Source organism: Sphaerodactylus townsendi, linkage group LG02 (genome assembly GCF_021028975.2).
Source record: "Sphaerodactylus townsendi isolate TG3544 linkage group LG02, MPM_Stown_v2.3, whole genome shotgun sequence".
Classification (NCBI taxonomy): Eukaryota; Metazoa; Chordata; class Lepidosauria; order Squamata; family Sphaerodactylidae; genus Sphaerodactylus; species Sphaerodactylus townsendi.
This window is the reverse complement of record NC_059426.1, coordinates 78,017,971-78,039,891: the sequence shown is the minus strand read 5'-3', so window position 1 is coordinate 78,039,891 and position 21,921 is coordinate 78,017,971. Positions and strand designations below refer to the sequence as shown.

Genomic DNA, 21,921 nt, shown 5'->3' with positions numbered 1-21,921 from the left:
CTTCCACTGTCACCAGTAGAAACTCATCAGGAGCTTGTTAGGTGACAGTGGAATGTTTAATTGCTTGGGGCAGACAGGATATTGGAATAGCTGAACTTCTTGTAGGGAGCGTTTCCCAGCTGGGCAGATGCCAAGGACAGACTTGCCACATAGCAGACGGCAGAAACAGTGTAAGGAACTTTGGAAAGTACTGGCAGGCAGCTGTTCCAGAAGAATTAATAATGTATTCAAGGATTTCCCTGCCAAAGACATTCAGGGACCCCTAAAAACAGACAAGTCAATTAATAGCTGCAGCAAATGTTTGGACTCATCTGAAATTCTATGTTTTCCAGAACCCACAGGGATTCAAGCTGCAACAAACTCATTGCATATTTAAGAGTATAAGATGAGTATGAATCTTGAAATCTTAGGTCTGGATAGAATTTTTGTGTTACGTGTAACACAAATGTATAAGTATCATTATATCTGCATTGCAATACAATTATACTTCTAATTTTTACAGACAAGTTATAGACAAGACAACAGATACTGCATCCTGAAGGCTTAGATTTCCAAGAGGGAAAAAGTTCACTGTTTGTGACAAATCTGTATCTGCAGTTCTTCAGACTGTTTTATCAAGATGCTTCAGTATCTACCAATCAGATTATCTTTCCCATCTGTGCTGGGATTCTGCGGCTGAACACAAAGAATAATATGCATAAATATTTCTGGGCAAGCCAGGTTCCAGCATGGTAGCACAATCTCACTCAGTTCTACCCACACTTCATGAACTCACTAACGAAACCCAGCTCATCTGCATGCAGCAGCAAGATACCCTTTCTTGTCACAGGAACAATTAATCTGGCATCACTGGCTAACTAAAACTGGACCCTACGCTATGCACCTTAACAAAAGGGTTTGCTCTTCTTTTGTTGGAGGCAAATTACACATTGCTACTCACATCGTCACTTTGTCAGGCTGATAAAGTACTGAAAAGGAATTCTTCTATGAGCTGTACTTTCCTATGGTTTCATACATTATCTCACTTAAAAGTATACCTCCTCCCCTCCCACACTGAGGTTATCATTTTTTCCCTCCATTCAAGCAGTGTAATCAGGGCGGTCAGATCAGCTCTTAATGAGCACTTGCAGAGTCAAACCCCCTTTCCTGCATAGTGTACTTAATCATCTTCTCCTCCAATTTTGACTTGGCAGCCCAAAGAAAAACTGAGACAGGAACGACTAGAACAACAGAGTCAGAGAACAGGTGGAAGACTGTGGGAGTACAAGCCAGCTCACTACCCCCTTGTCAGAATGAAGCTTCAGTTTATTAGCTTGCATTCACTCCAAAGGTGCCACCAGGCACAAACTGAGAGTTTTTAGAGCCTCTCTGGCATCAGTTGCAAGCACAAGGCAGAGCTGAATGGCATCTGCCTACTGGTAACAACCCAGTTCAAATTTCTGGGTGACCTTATTCAGCAGCTTCATATTCATGTTGAAAAGCATCAGAGAAGATGGAGCCTTGTGGGATGTCACAGCCAAAGAATTGATCAGCAAGCTCTAGCAACATTTTCTGAAACCTGGCCTCCAGGCAGAACCAGAACCACTGAATTACAGCACCCCCCGACCCCAGCCCAGAAAGACGGTCCAGAAAGATACCATGACTGATGTACTGAAAGCTGCTGAGAGGTCCAGGAGAATCAAAAGAGTTGCATTCACTCTGTCCATTCCTAGTGCAGGCCATCCACCAGGGTGACTGGGGCAAGCCTTTATTTTCCTAATGATGGGACACACACAGCCTCTTTTTTTTTTTTTTGGATGTAGGTTCATTAATTATAAACCTTCCTCTCAGTTTCCAGGTGTTCTACAGGTAGTGAGTATATAGGCTTTATGTTCGCTGTTGTGAGGTAAGTTTTGTAGTACACAAGAAGACTGAGATCACATAAACAACTAAGAATATTTATTTATATACAGGTTGGTTTTAAAAGAACAATCCAGCAGCACATGTCTTCAGGTAGGCAAAGCAGAAACCTGGCTGAGGCACAACATTTTAAAACAGTTATGACTTTGGAGATTCTGACTTTTCTACAATGTTTTCAGGCACAAACATACTTTTATTGATTAGCCATTAGATTGGATCCTTTCTTACACATAGAATTCCACACCACCAGCCTGCCCAACATCTCATCTTCCTTTTTGAAGGTGACTGGATGCTGGAGGAGCACTCCTATGGGCTCATATGAATGGCTGATTTTTCCTTCAGGGGCAGGACAGTCTCATATCCAGCACACCTTCAAAATAAAAATTTCAGGGCCTGCAATTGCTCCTTGAATAATGTTCTGCTCTGGTTGTGATGAGATCTGATGTTGCGCAGCAATTTGGGGGTCAAAAGAAAGTTGGAAACCATTATCTTAGATGGGGGAGGGGGAAGGAACTCCTTTCTGACTTCAACAACCCACTTCGTTAATTTCTCCTAACCACATACTAAATTATGCTGGAGACTTATGCTTGCTCTGACTCTGGTGGGTTTTCCAGGCTGTGTGGCCATGGTCTGGTGGATCTTGTTCCTAATGTTTCGCCTGCATCTGTGGCTGGAATCTTCAGAGGGGTTTCACAGAGAAAAGTCTGAAACTGACTTTTCTCTGTGATACACCTCTGAAGATGCCAGCCACAGATGCAGGCAAAATGTTAGGAACAAGATCCACCAGACGATGACCACACAGCCCGGAAAACCAACCAGAACTAGTTGAATCCGGCCATGAAAGCCTTCGACAATACATTATGCTTGCTCTGTTTATGGATAATCATATACCTGCAGTAATCATGAAAGCCACCATGGGTATCTGAGAGACCGCGTACCCATATATGAGCTTACTCGGCCTCTGCGATCAGCAGAGCCAATTATTATAGTGAATTCCCTGGCCCCTCGATGATGCAGCTGGCCTCCACACGGGCCAGGACTTTCTTCGCCCCTGACCCTATTTGACACAGTGGAACACTCACCCATCCAGCTGTCCGGGCCCTTGGCGAATTCCGCAGGGCCTGTAAGACCGAGTTGTTCCACCGGGCCTTTGGAGTGTCCAGTCGCTGAGTGGCGCCCCCTTCCCCTCCCCCTTTCCTTCCTTCCCTATGTTTTTTGCACATACCATGTTTTTTGCACATACCATCTGATGCACCTAACCATCTCATTATCCTCCCAGAGAGGAACCTGACTTCTCCCTTTCTTTTACTGGGGTGATCTAAATTGAATTGGCCATAGTAGGGCACCTATTATGACATTAATCGCTGTTTTAAGAAGTTTTAGGTAGTTTTAATGGATTTTAGTATTATATTGTTGTTATCGATTTAATTTATTTGTACATGTGAATTTTGTATACCGCCCAGAGCCCCTTGGGGATGGGGCAGTTTATAAATCGAAACAATAAATAAATAATGATGAAGAGTGTCATTTCACATGACTTTCACTGTCAATATCTCAATGCTTACTAGATAAAGAAACCAGGACTTATTAGTGCTGTTTAGCCTTGCTGGCAAGATGCTTTGGGTGTATACTGAGCTCAGATCTGGTAAAAACCATCAAGCCAACTCAGTCTGGGTGGATGGCACAAAGTACATTTTGTGTGTATTTCCTTGTTACTAAAGTGGAGGCCAAGTGACAGGAGACAATAGATCTGTCACAAGCAGCCACTCACAGAAGAAATGAAACAAAAGGATCTTTTGTTTTTAAGGGACAATTATTAGTTTTCTGTGGCAAAGTAACAAAGAGCCAAAATAACAAACAGTAGCAGATTTTTCATCTGTAGTTCCTGGCTTAGAAAGACAAAAACAAAAAGGGAAAACTCTCTCACTCAGTGAGCTATTGTGTGTCTGCCAAAATGGACTGCTACGGTCTACAGGCTATGTCAGCTCCATTATTGTCATGAGTCACCAGGAGCATTATGTGTCATCTTTTGAAACAACTTCACAAATCTCGCTGAAATTTTCATCCTTGCAGTACTCATGAACTTGACAACAAAAGGTCATGTAGCAAGCATGCAAAGTGAGCTATTTCCTTTTTTTTCAGTGCCAGGTAGTTTTCCCCTTCTACAGCTTATCTGGAGCAAAACCGACGGTCACTCCTAAACTTTACATGCTTATGAATCAGCCTTTAGTAAAAATGTGTCTAGCCCACAGATTCTTTTCTACATTCATTTCTGTTCATTCATATTTCCCTGTTGTAGCAATACAGTTCTCCTACACGTGCATTCCCATTCCCAAGTACTTATAAAAAGAAAAACCTACCACTCTCAGCAGGTTCCGCTGCTCTCTGAATGTGGCACAGCAGCCTAAGATGCCGGTGATCATGACAACGACTCCTGCCACCACCAGGATGTAGGCTGTTGCCATGTAGGTATTGGACTGCAGAAGGCTAATGTAGTCACTCTTTTCTATCAGTGTCCAAATGCCTACTGCCATCACAGCACCACCTGCCAGCTGGGAGAGGAAAACAAAGTGAGAAAAATTCAGATGGGCAAGACGCTGCTCCTTTTCAGTAGAAGAAAAGCATCACTTTTTCAGGGGAAATGTATTCTCTTTGGCGATCCACCAAAGTCTGATGAAGGTCTCCTTAGTCACAATACTAGAACCAGGGGGCATCCATTGAAAATGCTTGGGGGGAAGAATTAGGACTAATAAAAGGAAACACTTTTTCACGCAACGTGTGATCAGTGTTTGGAATATGCTGCCACAGGAGGTGGTGATGGCCACTAACCTGGATAGCTTTAAAAGGGGCTTGGATAGATTTATGGAGGAGAAGTTGATTTATAGCTACCAATCTTGATCCTCTTTATTCCGAGATTGCAAATGCCTTAACAGACCAGGTGCTCAGGAGCAACAGCCGCAGAAGGCCATTGCTTTCACATCCTGCATGTGAGCTCTCAAAGGCACCTGGTGGGCCACTGCGAGTAGCAGAGAGCTGGACTAGATGGACTCTAGTCTGATCCAGCTGGCTTGTTCTTATGTTCTTATGACTATCTAGGTCTGTTTAGTACTTTTCTACTCCTACTGTTGTCAATCTCCTGTGAATGGATGTACCAGTATCCCATCAAAAATATTCCAGCTACAGAGGAATTCATATTATATCAGGATGTCCAACAGATCAAGGTCTGCTCTTTCTATGGCTAGCATTCAATTAAATTATTATCAATGGACTATTATTCAATCATAGTCAAATACTATGATGATGTAATCTGTTAGCAGGGATAACAATGAAAGCTGTAGCAGTTGGGGCAAACCAAGCAGCACAGCAAAGCTTCTTCTTCTGGTTACTGCTATTAACTGCAGACATCTCCAAACAATAAACAGAAACACAAGAATACGTCAGTCATTAAAGTCGCTGCTTAGCACTATTCATCACTATCTTGTTTGCAACCAGGGACTGTTGCCCTCCCCACCCCCTTTCCAATTGTCTGTCTGCACTGGAAACTTTCTATATAATTTATCTTTATATTAACCAATGAAATTGTAACACTTTGGTTGATCCTGACATTCTACCATCAAACCAAAGAGAAGAACTGTTCAACTGATTATTGACACTGAGAACCTTAAACATGCTTGGTAATATTTGATCAAAATATTTTTTTGGAATGCCAAATGCCCACTTGCAGCTCTACTAGATACTATGCCCATGGTGGCAAACCTTTGGCCCTCCAGATGTTATGGACTACAATTACCATCAGCCCCTGCCAGCATGGCCAATTGGCAGGGGCTGATGGGAATTGTAGTCCATAACATCTGGAGGGCCAAAGGTTCGCCACCACTGTACTATGCTCTACAAGACCAGGGTATACTGTTTAATAATGTACTATCACTGCACTACAACAACCATTCACAACTGGACTGGCTTATCCACACAGAATAATCCAGTTGTGAATTATTGCAATGAGGTGTGGATGCAGCTTAAATCTAACTTGCCTCTTCAGGCAGTTCTCTTTAAATGTGTTTATCTTTGCCCAAGCACTTTGGTTCTTGAGTGTTAGTTGGTTAGAATCATCTTCTCTGACTACATGTTATTGAAATAAAAAAGATTGCACAGACAAAGTGTTTTGAGTTCCAGTTTAGAAAAATACAATAGCAAAAGGTCTATCAAGTTTTCCTATTATTACAATTTGTATTTCAGTTACATACATGGTTAAAGAAAGAGCTTCTTCCATAGTTTCAGGACAGAAACAACCCTCTTTCCCTGTTAAATTCACAAATGGTTTCCCAAAACAATAGTTCTCAAAAGAGGTATCAGACCCAGGAACCACCAACCAACTTCTAGAACCTGGTTGGTGGGTTGCCTGTAGGTGATGCAGCCAAAGAAATATACAGAGATAAGATGATAAACTGGCCTAGTATATGAAAACAAACATGTGATTTATAACAAACACAAAAGCCCTTTCTCCAAAAAAAAGGGGGGGGAGGCTTGCAACAACCATCTTTCAGCTTTTTCTAGAAAACTTCTAAGGAGAACCAGGCCAAGGACAAGAATAAAAAACAAGCATAGAGGATTTCCTCTGACCACACCTCAGATTCAGAGTGCATAGTAGCGAGGTAGATAAATGGTTAGAGTTGGCATCTTACCCAAAAAAAGAAGTTGAAGATGAAGAGAAGATATTTGAGGCAGATGGTCCCACATGTCTCCTTGTTTTCATTGTATTCACGCATTGTCGCCCCCTAAGCAGAACTGTGGAAATGCAAGAAGAAAAAGAAAAGTTAGCCCTGTTAGAATTCTTTCATCTTCTCCTCATCATAAAGACAACAAAGAACTATGACAGATAGAACTACCTTATCAATGTAACAGTTTGAGGCCAGGCCAGGAACTGAATCACCAGAGGCCATGACACAGAACCCTCCAATGCTAGAGAGATTGCACCAAATTGAACCTCCATGTTAATGTTAACAGGGTGAAATTTTCTTGAAGATACACATGGCCAAGTAGGATAAATCATCACTATTAGTAAAAGCCCGAAGAAACTGAAGGTATATGGGATATTAGAAACAGCAAGCCATCATTGCATTTACCACATAACTGCAGTACTAAAGGTTTTTTTCCCATTTGGAAATTCAGGAGATGGAACATTAATATTGGGTGATGAGCATGTGCTCATCCCCAAAGCAAATCCATTTCAACCTATCCTTTCTGTGCAATTACACAAGAAGATATTTTATTTTTCTCTTGGCAGATGTGACAGCATAGTTGGCAGCAGAGAGCATTTACATGAAGGGAGCGGCTCGGAGATGACAGCATCCATCCAAGATAGTATCAGATAGCGAATAGCAAGGCTCCACTCTTGGCTCCATGACAACACAACGATCATAAAAAATTACCACACTGCTCTGACAAAATATGAGAGGCAACATCAAACGTATCAGTTTGTCCTAGAACCTCACTCCCACCTATTTTTCTTACAGATTTACTGCTCATAAAAGATGAACGATTTACTGTCCCGGGGACAGACTTTTTGTTCATCTGTATTATTTAGTGGGATGAGCCTCTAAAAGGGACAACTGTGCTATACAAATAAAGTAGTTTAATGGTCATTGCACACCACAAAGGGATACTAAGAACGGTAGTTTTACAAGGTTGCAGAAAGTTATCTGTTAGTATTCCCAAGAAGTATACAGTTCCCAGGAAACCTTGGAAGAAACAAGCCAGTTAATCTCATTTTCAAAGACTGCCACACAGACATGACCCAACAGATTTGGCCAAGCTAAACATTTTATTTTTAAATTCTATCAAGTCTGCATATTGAATACTTTTTAGACCACCGAGATGACAGTAAAGGGTTTCAATATTGCTGGACATTTTGCACAAGTAAAAATAAGTGGTCAGCAGCTGTCTGAGATGAAAAACAGCCACTATCAAGCAAGGTTAGACTGCAGTCAGCCAGACAGTAAAAAGTAGTTTCTGTGCATTATGTATCAAGTTCAGAGGTGGGATCCAGCAGGTTCTCACAGGTTCCCAGAGTAGGTTACTAATTATTTGTGTGTGCCGAGAAGGGGTTACTAATTGGTGATTTTGCCACGTGATTTTTGCCTTAGTTATGCCCCTCCTCTCAGCAGTAGCATGCAGAACTTGAATCAGTCTAGCAGGAGGTGCACCGGCGTGCATGGCAGCCTGCGCCTGCGTGCATTTGTTTCCCGCCCAAGGACCGGCGCAGCGGCTGTGTCCTTGCCACAGCCCCACCCAGGAATGCCCGGCCACACCCCTGTCATGCCCCGCCCAGCCCCATTGGCGCTACGCCACAGTTTGAATCCCACCATCATGGGAACCTGTTACTAAAATTTTTGGATCCCACCACTGATCGAGTTCATCTGGATTCTGCAGCCTATATGAATTGTGCAAATAAAGTGTCTTCTTTATTTCTTTACTGATTTATTTTGAATATTTAGTCAGCTTCTGTAAGTTACTGGGAGAGGAAAGAGCTATAGAAGCCCATGAAGCTTTGTGTCCACACTGGTCATCACAGCTGAAGAGGATGCCAATTCTGCAGCAAGGATAGGATTTACAGGACATTTACTTCTGCAAAAGCTAACATATTCTGGACCTATATACAGTTGTGGCATCTGCACTATATTGCCTAGCACTTACAAGGCCCACACAAACAAAGTCACCGTGCATCTGAAGAAGGCAGATTTGACTCCCTCTACCATTAAGCACAAGTTCAATACTACCCAATGAATTATTTTCTTTTGAGCCAAGACCTTGCCTCCTTATGGCCAATTCACTTATCAAAGTAGGTGGGTTGAGAGCCTCACATGAGCGAATCTTTGCAGGAGTTTAGCACATGGCTTCATCCAAGTCTCAGTTCAAATCTCTGGCACATTAAAAAACTAGACTTCCCTCCATCCCCTCACAATTCCATAAGTACTGACAAGAGGGAAAGGAAAATTATTCCTTCAGCCTCCCAGCTAGCAGGGAGCTGCCAGGAGGAAGAACGGGATCTCTCTCTTTTTCTGCAGTCTGCTGAGCATAAACATGGTCCGGGTGCAAAACCTTAATAGCTATTGAGTCATCATATCGGCACAGTATTTGAGTCACTCCCATCTCCACAAGCTTAATGCTCCAGGCAGTGGAATCACAGAATTGCAGTCATCACAAAGACCAGCTATTCTAACTCCAGAATGAGAGATAAGATTATCTGTCCACCAACAGATGAACCCCTCATTCCAAGCCATAAAAGGTAACAGTAATTTTAGGTCATATCCAAAGTCCTTTGACTCTCTGATAAGAGTCCCATCCCAACCCCTCGGTGCCGTCTTGCTTTGGCTAGATTCTGTTCCATATGCAAGCATTATGTTCTCATTCTGCATACAGGGTCTGAGATACCAGCTCAGAGGCACGTGACCATGCTAACCACAACACACAGAAGTCCCTGGAGTCTGCTGTTTATACACATCTCACAAGACTGGAATAAAAGCCTGAAGGCAATACTTTAGTCCTTATTGAGAAATACATTCATCTGAAGACTCTGAAGACATGACAGATGTTGGAAGTGAAGGACTTTTATGTTGTTTCCTGCCTCAAACACAGTGGGAGTTTTACCAGTAAGTCAGAAGCTAGACAGGGACCTAGCATGGACACCTTTACTCTATCATGCTGGCACTATCCCTTTGATGTTAGACTGATACTCTTAGGGACTTCTTTCCTTCCGGCTCACTCCTTCTTCCTCCTTTCTTCCCTTGCCACTCTTCTACTGCACCATGTGTGCAGAGAGGATGGATGCCGAATGCACCCATCCCCATCCAGCTAGATTAGATTAGTGAACCTATCCATCTACCTTTCTATCCAGAATGGAGTTCACTAATAACTACTCTTTTTATTAGATTAGAAATTACAAACGACTCAGATTTTTCTTTATACCAACACACAAACATGCATGTTTGGGGATGCTTCGCTGTGCTTAGGCCTCTGTGCACTCTGCTTGCAATGCTAAAGTATAATCTCTCCAAGGAGATTATCCAACAATTGGTAGCTTATCAGACTTTCCTTTATTTACATTACGTATAATCTGCCTTTCTTACTGGGACCCAAATTGGATTACACGATAAACAATGAAACAGAATTTGGATTGTACAATATAAGAGCCCATCTGGATCAGACAAATGGTCCATCTAGTCCAGGCCCCTGTCTCGCACAGTGGTCAACCAGTTCCCCTGGAAGGTCAACAACAGGGCATAGAGGCCAAGGTCTGATGTTGCCTCCTGCCACTGAGATTCAGAGGATTATTGCCTCTGAATGTGGTAGTTCCCATTAGTCACCAGGCTATTAGCAATTGATAGACATGTCCTCTATGAATCTGTCTTGTTCCCTTTTAAAGTTGTCTCTGCCTGTGGTCATCAATCAGGACTCAGACCAAACCCCTTTGCAGGACTCAGACCAAGTAGTTTGATTTATCATCTTGCTAAAAGACTTCTGGGTAACAAATGTTCTCAAATAATCTGCAGAGTCAAATTTGAGCACGGAACAAATTGTTTGGTCACTAGTTTAATGGTACTTCCTATATGTTATCCTTTCCCAGAACATCCCAAAATTAGCACTGGGGGGACAGCAATCCCAACAGATAATAAGCTCAAACTTTTTATATGCAACTACCTAATATCCAGTCAGACCGTTGAGTCTGCTAGGTCAGTATTCTCTACTCTTGACTGATAGTGACTCTTCAAATATCGTCGGCTTCAAATATCCACATGCAGGTTCTCTTCCAGTTCCGTTACCCAAGATTCCTTCACCAAAGATACTGATGATTAAAATTTGGGACCTTCTGTGTGAAAAGAATGTGCTGGACCAATAACTCATGGGCACTGTACTTAGCTGCCACTACCCACCCCATCTCCTTCCAAATGCAAAACTAATTCATGCAAATTGTATTTGAACTCAAGTCTAGGTTTGTTAGTTTGTTTTCTGCTTTCAAGTCACAGCTAACTTATGGTGACTCCACAGGGTTTTTAAGGCAAGAGACCTTCGGAGTTGGTTTGCCATTGCCTGCCACCTATAGTATCCCTTGGAGGTCTCCTACCCAAATGCTTGCCAGGGTCAAGGCTGAGAGTGTGTGACTGGCCCAAGGTACCCCAGCAGGTTTCTATGGCAGAGCAGGGATTCAAACCTAGGTTTCCCATATCCTACTCCAACAGCTTAACGACTACACTCCACTGACTGTCTAAGTCCAAGTAGTCTTTGTAAACTATTTGAATGAGCTTATGGGGGTCAGAAGGAAGAAAAACAGCATGAGAGCCTACCCTCAGTAAAACACCTACTTGCATTACAAAATTATGTCAGATTATTCCAAGTATTTTACCCACTTGATAACTTGTTTAATAAAAGGAGTACAAAATACAACCTATAAAAAGACTCTTGATCATGCATCTGACAAAAACTTTACCAATAATTACTAGGTTCCTCTTTAAGAATACCCCCCTGTAGTCAAAGGTCAATCGTGCTTACTTCTTTGTTTGGTAATATTATATTAGACATGGAGCATAACATTTAATATTAAACAATGTGGAAAGTGATTCAAGCAGAGATTAACCCTGTACATGTCAGAAAGAAAAGGTCAGTGAGCTAACTGAGCCTCTTCTTGTTTCTGACAGATTGACAGATGTGTTTCTCAGGGAGGCACTTGCTTGGGAGGAATCAAATTATAGGGTATTGCTTCAACGTAGGGGAAATTGCCAAGACATGTTGCCTGTCTTCACTTCCCAGCTATTCTATAAAACAAGGATTGAAGACAGTCAACACTACGCCCCTTGTGATGGCATCAGGAAACTGTTACCACAACATTCCATGGAAAAGGATGCAAGTTGTCAAAACTAGCCTTCAGTCTAGATCACCCGAGTGACTCACCATGTAATCCCATGCACACTCAGAGAAGTAATTAAATCACAGACACACTTATGCAAACCCCCTTTCCCCAACAACAGAAGACAGACAATTAACTTCCTAAGTTTCACATTATGTTCTCCTATGCTCATATTTCTGTGGCACGTGAAATCTTAGTGCACTCTGGTCATTGTTTTTGCCAGGGTGACTTGATTTGAATTAAGACAATTTAGGCAGGGATTTAAAAAACACATGTCAAATCATCAAGTGAAAAAGGCCAATTTTAAGCCGACTCCCAGCTTATACGAGGATCAGCTGGGAGTCATATTCTAGCCTTCCCATACTTCCCTGTTTCTAGACTTACTGTGCTGGGATTCAGGAAGTTTCATTAGGAACATAGTTAGCTGGGCCTTGAGATCCTCTTTCAAGTTTCCAAATAAAATCCTTCCTGCTGCTAGGTCATGCTGTCCTTTATAGATAGTATGGTACAGTGAGTGTAAGCCTAGGAGTGGGCAGACACGGGTTTTGAATGAATCAGCTTCTTACCAACTGAGCAGATGCAAACCTCTTTTCAGCTGTTCAGCAGAGCACAACAAGAAGAAGGAGGTAATTTATATTCTGCCCTCCCCCTGACAAAGCAAGGCTCAGGGAGGTTTACAGAAATTACAACCAAAAAATGGTAGCATTAAAAACACAAGCAAAGATAAACAGCTCTAAAATGATGATGCCTATTTGTCTGTCAACCCCTGTACTGAGACATCCAGGTTGTATTTTAGACTGTAGAAAGGAGTAACAACAAACATATCCAGGTTAAAAACAAAAAGGGGGAGCCTGGAGTGAGGTGTAGTCTTGCCCACGAGGCCCCAAGGAAGAGACGAGACGCGGAGATTTCATCTGGTGGAGAGAGCCAGTAGCAGGAAGCGCGGGATCCCGTGATCCTGGCAACTCTGCCGTGTGCTCGCCCCTTGCACCTTTTATTAGGGTTTCGCTGGGGGCGTGTAAAGGGGTCGGGCAGGTGGGAGAGCGGGAGGTCGGGAGAGCAGGAGAACGGGAGATCATCATGTGATGCATGATCTCATCCCGGGGACTCTGCCCTCTTACGATCTTGAGGAGGAAGCATCCACATGCGTCCTGGGTCTAATCCCTCCACCCTGAGGAGCAAGAGCCCTTTTTAATCCCTTACCTGTATGGGACACCTGAGTGAGCCAGCTTGAGTCCCAGAGCAGTTCATTGACTCCACGGGGGAGGCCGAGGGGTTTGGGGAAGCGTATCGCCCAGAGAGCCCGTAGCCCGGCACCCCACGGCATTCCAAGCGCTCTTTCTCTGAGTTCTGCTGGGAGTTCGCTTGGAGCTCACCCCTACATACTCCCGTTTCCTAACGTTTTAGGAAGGAAGCCGAATCAGTTAGGGAACCCAATTTAGGGGGGATGCTACGCCTCCCCAGGCAAAACTTCGCTCAAGCTGGCTGAGCTGTTTGTGCAACATGAGGACCTGGATTTCCAAAGGCTGGTAACGTGGAGGAAAGATCAAAGGGTTCCTTACAAAGCGTTACAGGCAAAAGAGCAAGATACACACTGACCAAGGCAAGATCCGACAGCGAGGCATATGAGTTAAACCAATGAAGGAATTGTACAACAAGCGGCTTAACCATCCCCTGGCAGCCAACTCCAAAGGGCTGACCACCAGTGGGAGCAACAGCATCGTATTTCAGATTAGATACAACATCTTGCAACTCACGCGCTTTCATATATATGAATCAAATGGGAGTTATCAGAGAGGTTAAAAAACAACACATATTATGTACATTTTCACAACCTTGAGTGATGCAGTAACAGCAAGTAATCAATGGCGACACGATTATCTAAAATTAAGCTTGACAAAATTCTTGTTGCTTTCCGGAGGCCAGGGCATCCAGAGCAGTGGAGGAATGGAATTAATGGACTTCGCCATGAGGCACAGAGCCCAAGCCGGCCAATAGTCTCTTAAGCGTTGTAGGTGGCGAGTCACTGGGACTCCCACCCAGGGGAGGTTTGCCGAGGAAACATACTGCGGCTTTGGAGAGGCTGACCAGCGTTGCTCTCCATGACAGGAAGGAGAATTCGAGGGAAGGGTGGAGCAACAGCGGCGTTTGGGCTCCCGGGGCAGAAAACTGAGACCCCAAATTCAGACTGATGGTAAAGGCGGCTAAAAGAGCAACAAAAGAGTCCCGGCGGAGAAGCGAGCGGGGATGTAGTTGAAAGAGTTCTCCCGCCGTCAAATCCAGAACCAACCTTTAGGGGAGAAGGATGTTCCTGTATATGGGGGGGAATGTCCTCTACATGTGTGCAGTTCCAGTTGGCAGCGAGCCGGTGACTGCGGCTCGGGCGGCTTCTTTAATCCGCGCCACATCAGCAATCGCGAGAGGCATGCAAGTGTTGGACTTCGTGGTTGGCGACAGTTTGGGTGATGAGAGAAGCCAGCGGGGAGGGTTTGAACAACGGGTCCCCAGTGAGCTCATGGAGTACCTGATAGGCAGAGGCATTCATGAAGGGCTCAGGCCAGACTCCTCCAGGAAGTCCCCAGGGGCTTTGCAGGCGGGAAGCAGGCAGGAGCTTAGCAAACTTCCCACCCCAAATACTGGCCCAGGCAGAAGGATGAGGCGTTGGCGAGGGCGAACTTGGCTCCCAGATGTTGGCAGTTGAGCTCCAAGAGGGTGACCGAGTGTCACCGGCAGGAGGCAGTAAAGCAGGCAGATGATGGTGACTGCGGAGTTCGCAGTGATAATCGCAAAGATGGCAGCACAGAGATCCTCGGGTGTCTCGGGGCAGCCTTGCTGTTGCAGCAGCTCCAGAGCTCGGCTGGTCGTTGCTTTGACGTCTCCCCAGGTCATCCGGGTCCTCGGAGCGTTCTGGCGCTGGCGGCGGTTCCGTCGAGGCCGCGGGGCAGGGTCTTCCAGGGAGATCCGCTCCATCTCTGGGATTGGGTTGGTTTCCTTCTGGTGCCATTCCATGGGTTGGCCGGACATGGCGAAACTGGAATCCACCGGGGACCTGTAGGGAGAAGGATTGAAGCATACCCCCTTCCCCAGGTTATGAGGGGGGCCGGGCCCCGCCAAGCTTGGTCTTGGCGCTGGTTGTAGTGGACCTGGGCGTGTGGGAGAGGCTCTGATTGCCCGAAGTGCCTTTCCATGGGGAGCAGGTTTAACTTTAAGCGAGTACTGTTGATGTCGTCAGCTGGATGAGATCGACCAAAAAAGGGGGGGCACCCCAAGGGGGCCACCTATTCCCCTTTCTTTGATTTATTTGGGCTTGGATGGGAGGCACGAAGGGCAGGCAGCTCCTATGGGGAGTTGGCTTCAAAAACGTCATCAAAGTGCGTCAAGGCGATGGTCCGAGCCTCGGGGCAGGGGGGGCAAGTGGACCGTCAAGGAATTGTGGGTATGCATACTTAATTCGCAGGAAAAAGGGGCCTTGGGGTGCGCTCAAAGAAGGGGATGCATCAGGAAAGCAGGACAACCACACACTCGGGGGTTGGTCTTTGGGACAAAGGACTGGGGGAAGTTCCATCTTAGGGTGAATGTACTTACCGTGACCACAAGGGTTAAAGCAAACATGGCGCCTAGAAATTGGGATCGCTCCTGAGTATCTTGAAATGCCGCCCTTGAGAAACCACTCCTTAAGGGCCGGTTTCGGCTAAGCGCCTGGCCTCGAACGTGGTATTGAGAAAGTTGCCAGGCGCTAGGCAGCCATAACCCAAGCAGGTTTGTGAGTAGGGGCATGATGGCGGCAGCCCCTTTTTAACCTGGGGCCTGTCCTGGCAGTCCTGCGGTACCAGGATGCGCCCAGATTTTAATCCAGGGAGGGCCAGTCAGCCAATTGGCCCTCCCGCCTTCGTTGGTTGGAAAATAAGAAAGGGAAGGAAGAAGAGAGGAGGGAGCCTCTGAGCAGGAGTTTTTTGGGGTTGAGATGGGGAACACAGTCGGGATTGGGAGACGGAGATCTCAACGTGATTGGCTGCTATCTGTTCTTCTTCTGGGCAGCGGTCATCGCTTCATTCCAACGGCGGTCTTGGTGATCCATGTGGGGGGGAAGTGGTGGGAGTGGGCCTATCCATCCCAGACTAAGGTCGTCTTGACCTGGCTCATCAAATCCCTTCCCCACAAGTTAACGTGGATGTCCAAGGCGATGGGGACGGACTGTGAGCTGGCGCTCAAGTCCCGGGCTGCTGGACCGTGGCTTGAAGGGCGGGCCAGCTTCGTCTCGCGGTCTGCTTTCCCCCACACCCCAGATGTGTGGGCAAACCTCTGTTGGCCACTGATCCAGGCCACTCGGCTGCTCTGATGGCGGATTCGTGTGCCCGGTGTCCACAAGTCCCTTGAACGGACACCCTTCTATAGTGAGCTCCAGGTACGGGCGGGAGCTACCGATGGGCGTCTCTACGGCCGCCACGGTGGTGCCGGCTGCGCCTCGATGACTACTAGGCCTCGTGGCCTTTATTGAATCGGCGGCAGGCAGCGCGTGGGGCAGGAGGATCAGCTGTGCGCAGCTGGTTCCGCTGGGCAATTCCTGCGGGATGTTTGCCCACACCTGAATGTGAATGGCTCCCTGGTGTGTGGAGTCAATGACCCCCGGAACAACAAACAACCCCTGCTCAGCGGCGGAGGCTTTGGGCAAGACTAACCCGGCTGACCTCGAGAATGGGATCGCTGTACTGGGTCGGAGCAATGAGGATCTCATGGGGGAACTTGAGGGAGAGAGGTTGGGTGAAGGTGAGAGAGATGCCACGGGAAGGAGGTGGTTTGGGCGCGGGCCTCGGTTCCTGGGATCGATTCAGTATTCTCCTCCTTGGTCCTGGGCTGGGGAGAGGCCCGGGTAAGAGTTTCCCAACGGGCAATCGCTTCTCCAGTGAAAACCCTCCTGACACTGGGGGCATCTGGTCCTGGGCTTTCCCGGGGGTCTTCACCTCCTGGGAGAGGACCCTCCTCCATCAGGGTTGTAAGCCCCCCCCACCGGGCAACCTACAATCCCTCCGGAAGTGTCCCCGCTTGCCACAGTTGAAGCACTCGTCTTGGGGTTGTCCCCGGGCGGTGGAAAGTGCCGTGGCCAGAAGGCTGGCCTGATGGGCGGAAGATCCGATATCCTGGCAAGCCTTAAGCATATCGGCCAGTTCGGGGTTCTTCTCTAAGCCCGCGATCGCTCTGTGGCACTCGGCGGAGGCGTTCTCCTTGGCAAGGCGCATGAGGAGCTCGTGCTGGGCTACGTCGTTGTCGACCTGTCTCTGCAGGGCCTCCTGGAGCCTGTTCAGGAATTCAGCATAAGGCTCCTGAGGCTTCTGCCGGACGTTGGAGAAGCTTTGGGTTGGCTGTCCGGCAGCGGGCACTCTCAAGAATGCCTTGTAGGCGCAGTCGGAGGCGACCTTAAGGGTGGCCTCTGGCAGGACGATCTGCGCATTGGGAAGGGCAAAACCTTCGCAGCCATAGAGCTGCGCGGAAGTATAGGCACCGCCAGAGGCTGCTCCCCTGCTTATGCATTGTTGGCGGTACTCGCTCTCCCAGACAACATATTGCGCAGGGTTCAAGAGCATGTGGAAGGTGGTTTTCCAGTCCTCCGGAACCATTATGTGATTCCGCATAACTGCCTCCAACATGCCTCTCACGTAGGGGCTGGTGATTCCCACGTCCCGTATGGCCTTGCGGAGCTCAGTGAGAACGTTATAACCTATGGGGCGATACTTCGACAACTTCGCTGGATGACGCCATCCTCCACGTGGTCGGTGGAGTGGGCGGGGCACACAGCGCGGAGGTCGGCATCGTCTTCCGTCAGGGTTTCCTTCCTCCGCCAGATGCGTGGTTAATACGGCTCTGCCAGAGTTTTCAAACTTCAGCGCCATTCACGTGGCATTGGCGGAGGTGTGGTGGCTTCGGAAGCGGGAGGAAGCCGGAGCAGAAGGAGGCGAGGAGGAGGCTGGCAGGGCAGCGGGAATGCTGGCGGGAGAGTTTGAATGAGGAGAGGAAAAGTGAAATGGGAGGAGGACAGGCGTCCTGTTTAGTGGATAGAGAAAATTCCGGGCTTGAAATTGTAGGTGAAAGATCAAAGGAGGAGATCCATGGCAGAGAAACCATGGACCTGCAGGCTGATGGCAACATAACATTGTCTCCCACGTCAGTAGCTTAGCGACACCGGCCAGCGCGAGGCTCTCTGTGCAGAGTAATCGCCCGATGTTTTCCCAGTCGCTTGAGATTCCAATGTCCCCCACTCTGGGTACCATGGGACATTGCCTATCAATCTCCTCAACCAATTCGCGCAGATCCCTTCTCTCTTTACTGGGACTCTGCCGCTTTTCGTTCGCGCCTTCAGCTCACTAGCGTGCTTGAAAATGCATAAAAGCCCGTGCTTTTGCAAGCTCCCATACTTACAGTGGTTAAGGTTCAAAGTCCAGACGAGGAGAGTGTCCTAGAAACGCGGGTCCGAGGATCTGCGCCGATCCAGAAGGGGCGGTCGGTACCGAAGCTTATGGGTCGAGGATGTAATACCCGATCCATGCGGACGGTCGGTACCGAGAAGCCCTTTCCCAGGCTGACGGTAAGCAGGGTGGAGGTTCGAGGATTCCCGGGTTTTACGGCACCAGCTTGTAGTCTCTTGCCCACGAGGCCCCAAGAGGAAGAGAGCGAGAGGCGGAGATTTCATCTGGTGGAGAGAGCCAGTAGCAGAAGGCAGCGGGATCCCGTGATCCTGGCTTAACTCTACCCCGTGTGCTCGCCCCTCGCACCTTTATTAGGGTTTAGCTGGGGGCGTGTAAAGGGAATTTGAGGCGCACTTGGCCGGGGAGAAGGCCGGGAGAGTCGGAGAGCAGGAGAACGGGAGATCATCATGTGATGCATGATCTCATCGGGCTGCTACGTGCGGGAGGAAGCATCCGCGTCTGGGTCTAATCCTCACCTGAGGGCAAGAGCCCTTTTGTCCCTTTGTATGGGACACCTGGTGACCGCAAGTCAGGCAGTTCATGACCCGTGACTCACGGGGGAGCGGGGGTTGGGGGAGCGTATGCGCCCAGAAGGCCGTAGCCGGCACCAGCATTCCAAGCGCTCTTTCTACGGTTCTGCTGGGTTCGCAGGCTCACCCCTACAGTGAGGGACTGGAAGAGACAAATGAGAGGGAGGGAGGTAGAGGGATTCAGGTCCTTGAAAGGCTCACAGTCTGATTGCGAGTGCCGAACAGGGTTTGTTCAACTGCCAAACAGGTTTGCTGTGGCGTTCACAGCATCTCTAATCCATACCAACGTTTACATTTTGTATACATTTTTAAAAGTTCTTGAAATAAACTATTTCATTGTAAAATCTCCGGTGCCGTCAAACATATACCAACGGCATACTGTTTTACAGAGATCAACAGAACCCTCGAAAGAGACAGTCAGCTCCGTTGGATTTGTAGCTGAAAGGCAGCCTTAAGTGTGCACTCAGACTGAGGATGATGGATGTGCCACTCTATGGAACCAACATCTTAAATAAAGCTTCATTCATTCTGAAAGCACTTCACACCATTGATATACAGGAGCCACTTCAACAGCTACTGAGATGAAAAGGACAATGTTGTTGTTGTTTTTTAAAAAGACTAGCATTTTTCACTGAACTTTCCAGACTCAGAGCTGTTTTAAAGGTGGTCTCAGTTTGCTAAGCCACACTTTTGTTAGGCTTTCTAGTGACAGAGTTCCACCAGGCCAAAGCCAGGGCTGAAAATCCCTGGCTGTGGGTTGAGGCTAGTCAGATGTGTTCCAACATGGCCAAGGAGCTCCAATTACTGTGTCAATAGTTGCTAGGAGGTCATGTCAAAGCAACAAGATTTTATCCATGAAGAAGCTCGCAAATGCCTCACAGCCAACAACTGAATCACTAGTACTTTGGGATTCCATAGAGAGGAGTGCAAGGGACCTAATTACCTTAAATAATTGTGCCAGAAGTGAGGTGGTGGATGCAATGGAGGTTGCATAGGAATTCTTCTTTGCAACTTCACTGCCATCTCATGGGACTTAACAAACGTCCTATAAGATGTTCTGGTAGCTTCCTTACAAGTTTGCTGCTCCAGTTGTCTTAGCTCCTGCTTCATCAATCACAGCTCCTCAATATACTAGGGAGATGGATTGGTATGAGAACAAAGACGATGTCAAGGAGCAATCTTATCAATGGCTTCACAGAATCTGGCATGCCAGTCCTCTACCAGCTCACTGAGCGAGTCAACGGGAGGCTTTGGATTCTGCAGAGCATTCTAGAAACCAATGGGATCCACACGTCTCTGCTAGCAGGCATAAATCTGCCCATTGCCTATACAGAAAGGAGTACTGAATATCATGATAAAAGCAAAGTTCCAAAGATTAATACATTGATTAAACTAACCAATTAAGACTAATGAAAAAACAGTACTTATATTTTCAGAGCCCATTTCTTTTCTCCAGTGAAATTTTCTCCATTTTCTCCACTGAAATCTAACCCAGTATAAAAACTGTGGAAATGCAAAACACTCAATGATGCCAAAAAAGGCAGGAGTCTGCAACCTGCGGCTCTCCAGATGTTCATGGACTAGAAATCCCAATTGGCCATGCTGGCAGGGGCTGATGGGATTTGCAGTCCATGAACATCTGGAGAGCTGCAGGTTGCAGACCCCTGCTCTAAGGTGTGCCTGGCTGAACAACGGGGCAAGCTAATCTCCACTGTGTCACTCTAAGGTGATTTAATTAGTGCTCTGAGAAGACCGTGATTTTCCCTACCTATACCCATTCCAGCAATCAATCAGTTTGCAACAGTATGCAAAATAGTCTAGGCATTCTCTTAGGTCCTGACAACTCATCAAGCCTCTCCTATTCTTTTGTAGGAGCCCCAGTGAAACAATCAATTCTTTGTCTCTGGCTTTCCTGTCTGCTCACCTCATGCTGCCTCAGGACTGATTTTGAGGTATAAATATTGGTCTTTTAGCTATTCATTTTTTGTGTGTGTTTGTGTGTGTGTTTTGGATCCGTGTGTGCACTCCCACTTCCTTTTGCTCCTAGAAATGCTGGATTTTCCCCTCTTCAGCACTACTTTCCTGGGATGTCCCTTCAAGACTGGTAACTATCACCCATCCTGGAAACCCTAATCAGCTTCCTCCCTTCCTCTCTTAGCCAGTTCTTGAATGCTTTGTGTGTGAATGATCATAGCTTAAAATATATTCCTTGTTTTCATTATTTTCACTTTCTGTCAGCTGCACCTGGGCCCTGTGGGACCTTAAACAGTTCTGCTGAGGCTTTGGTTGAGACCACTAGTGTGTCCTGATGTTATTGCTGGACATTCTAAAACAGCAACTATAATAATTACAATAACAGCAACCACAATGGCTAACACGTCATCATCTAGTATCTAGCTAACATATCATCTAATTATCATCTACAGCAGCAGTGGCATAGTGGATAAGAGCAGGTGCACTCTGATCTGGAGGAACAGGGTTTGATTCCCAGCTCTGCCGCTTGAGTTGTGGAGGCTTATCTGGGGAATTCAGATTAGACTATGCACTCCCACACACACCAGCTGGGTGACCTTGGGCTAGTCACAGCTTTCCAGAGCTCTCTCACCCCCACCTACCTCACAGGGTGTTTGTTGTGAGGGGGGAAGGGCAAGGACATTGTAAGCCCCTTTGAGTCTCCTATAGGAAAGGGGAATATAAATCCAAACTCCTCCTCCTCCTCCTTCTATTATTTCCTTCTAACTGTGCCCATGCTCAAACCGTTCAAATGAAGGACCAGGCTAGTTTAATAGACCTAATTTGCTCGCCATCTTGTGGTTTTAGCAGAGTTGTTTTAATTGAAATTACGTACTCGTAGAATTGTTTTAAAATGTTTCCACAGCACCGTAACCCTCATTTCGGTTAGGGAGGGTGGGATATAAATGTAATAAAATTAAAAAATTAAAAAATATTAAATTATTAATAAAACTCAGTTGTGAATTGTGCTGTTCACTTTAAAATTCTCACTTGGGACAACCCTGATATGCATACGTTATCAATCCCCGGTACCCACTCTCGCTCTCTGTCTTCATCTAATCTCACCAACTTCAGTAGAGACTGCCTGCTTAAGGTAACACTGCCCCATGACTAGAAG

The 21,921-nt window shown here is 46.6% G+C and overlaps 1 protein-coding gene across 2 annotated transcripts in view; it reads right to left on the bottom strand.

The window, feature by feature from the left end:
• CD151 (CD151 molecule (Raph blood group)) overlaps positions 1-21,921 on the bottom strand; it is a 50,796-nt gene that overhangs the window by 17,066 nt on the left and 11,809 nt on the right. For both annotated transcript variants that reach the window (XM_048484830.1, XM_048484831.1), the window contains exons 2-3: positions 6,582-6,684; positions 4,260-4,451 (exon numbers count right to left, since the gene is read on the bottom strand). In XM_048484830.1, the coding sequence (XP_048340787.1) occupies positions 4,260-4,451; positions 6,582-6,665 (276 nt within the window). In that variant the 5' untranslated portion in view covers positions 6,666-6,684. The remainder of the gene's footprint in view (positions 1-4,259; positions 4,452-6,581; positions 6,685-21,921) is intronic.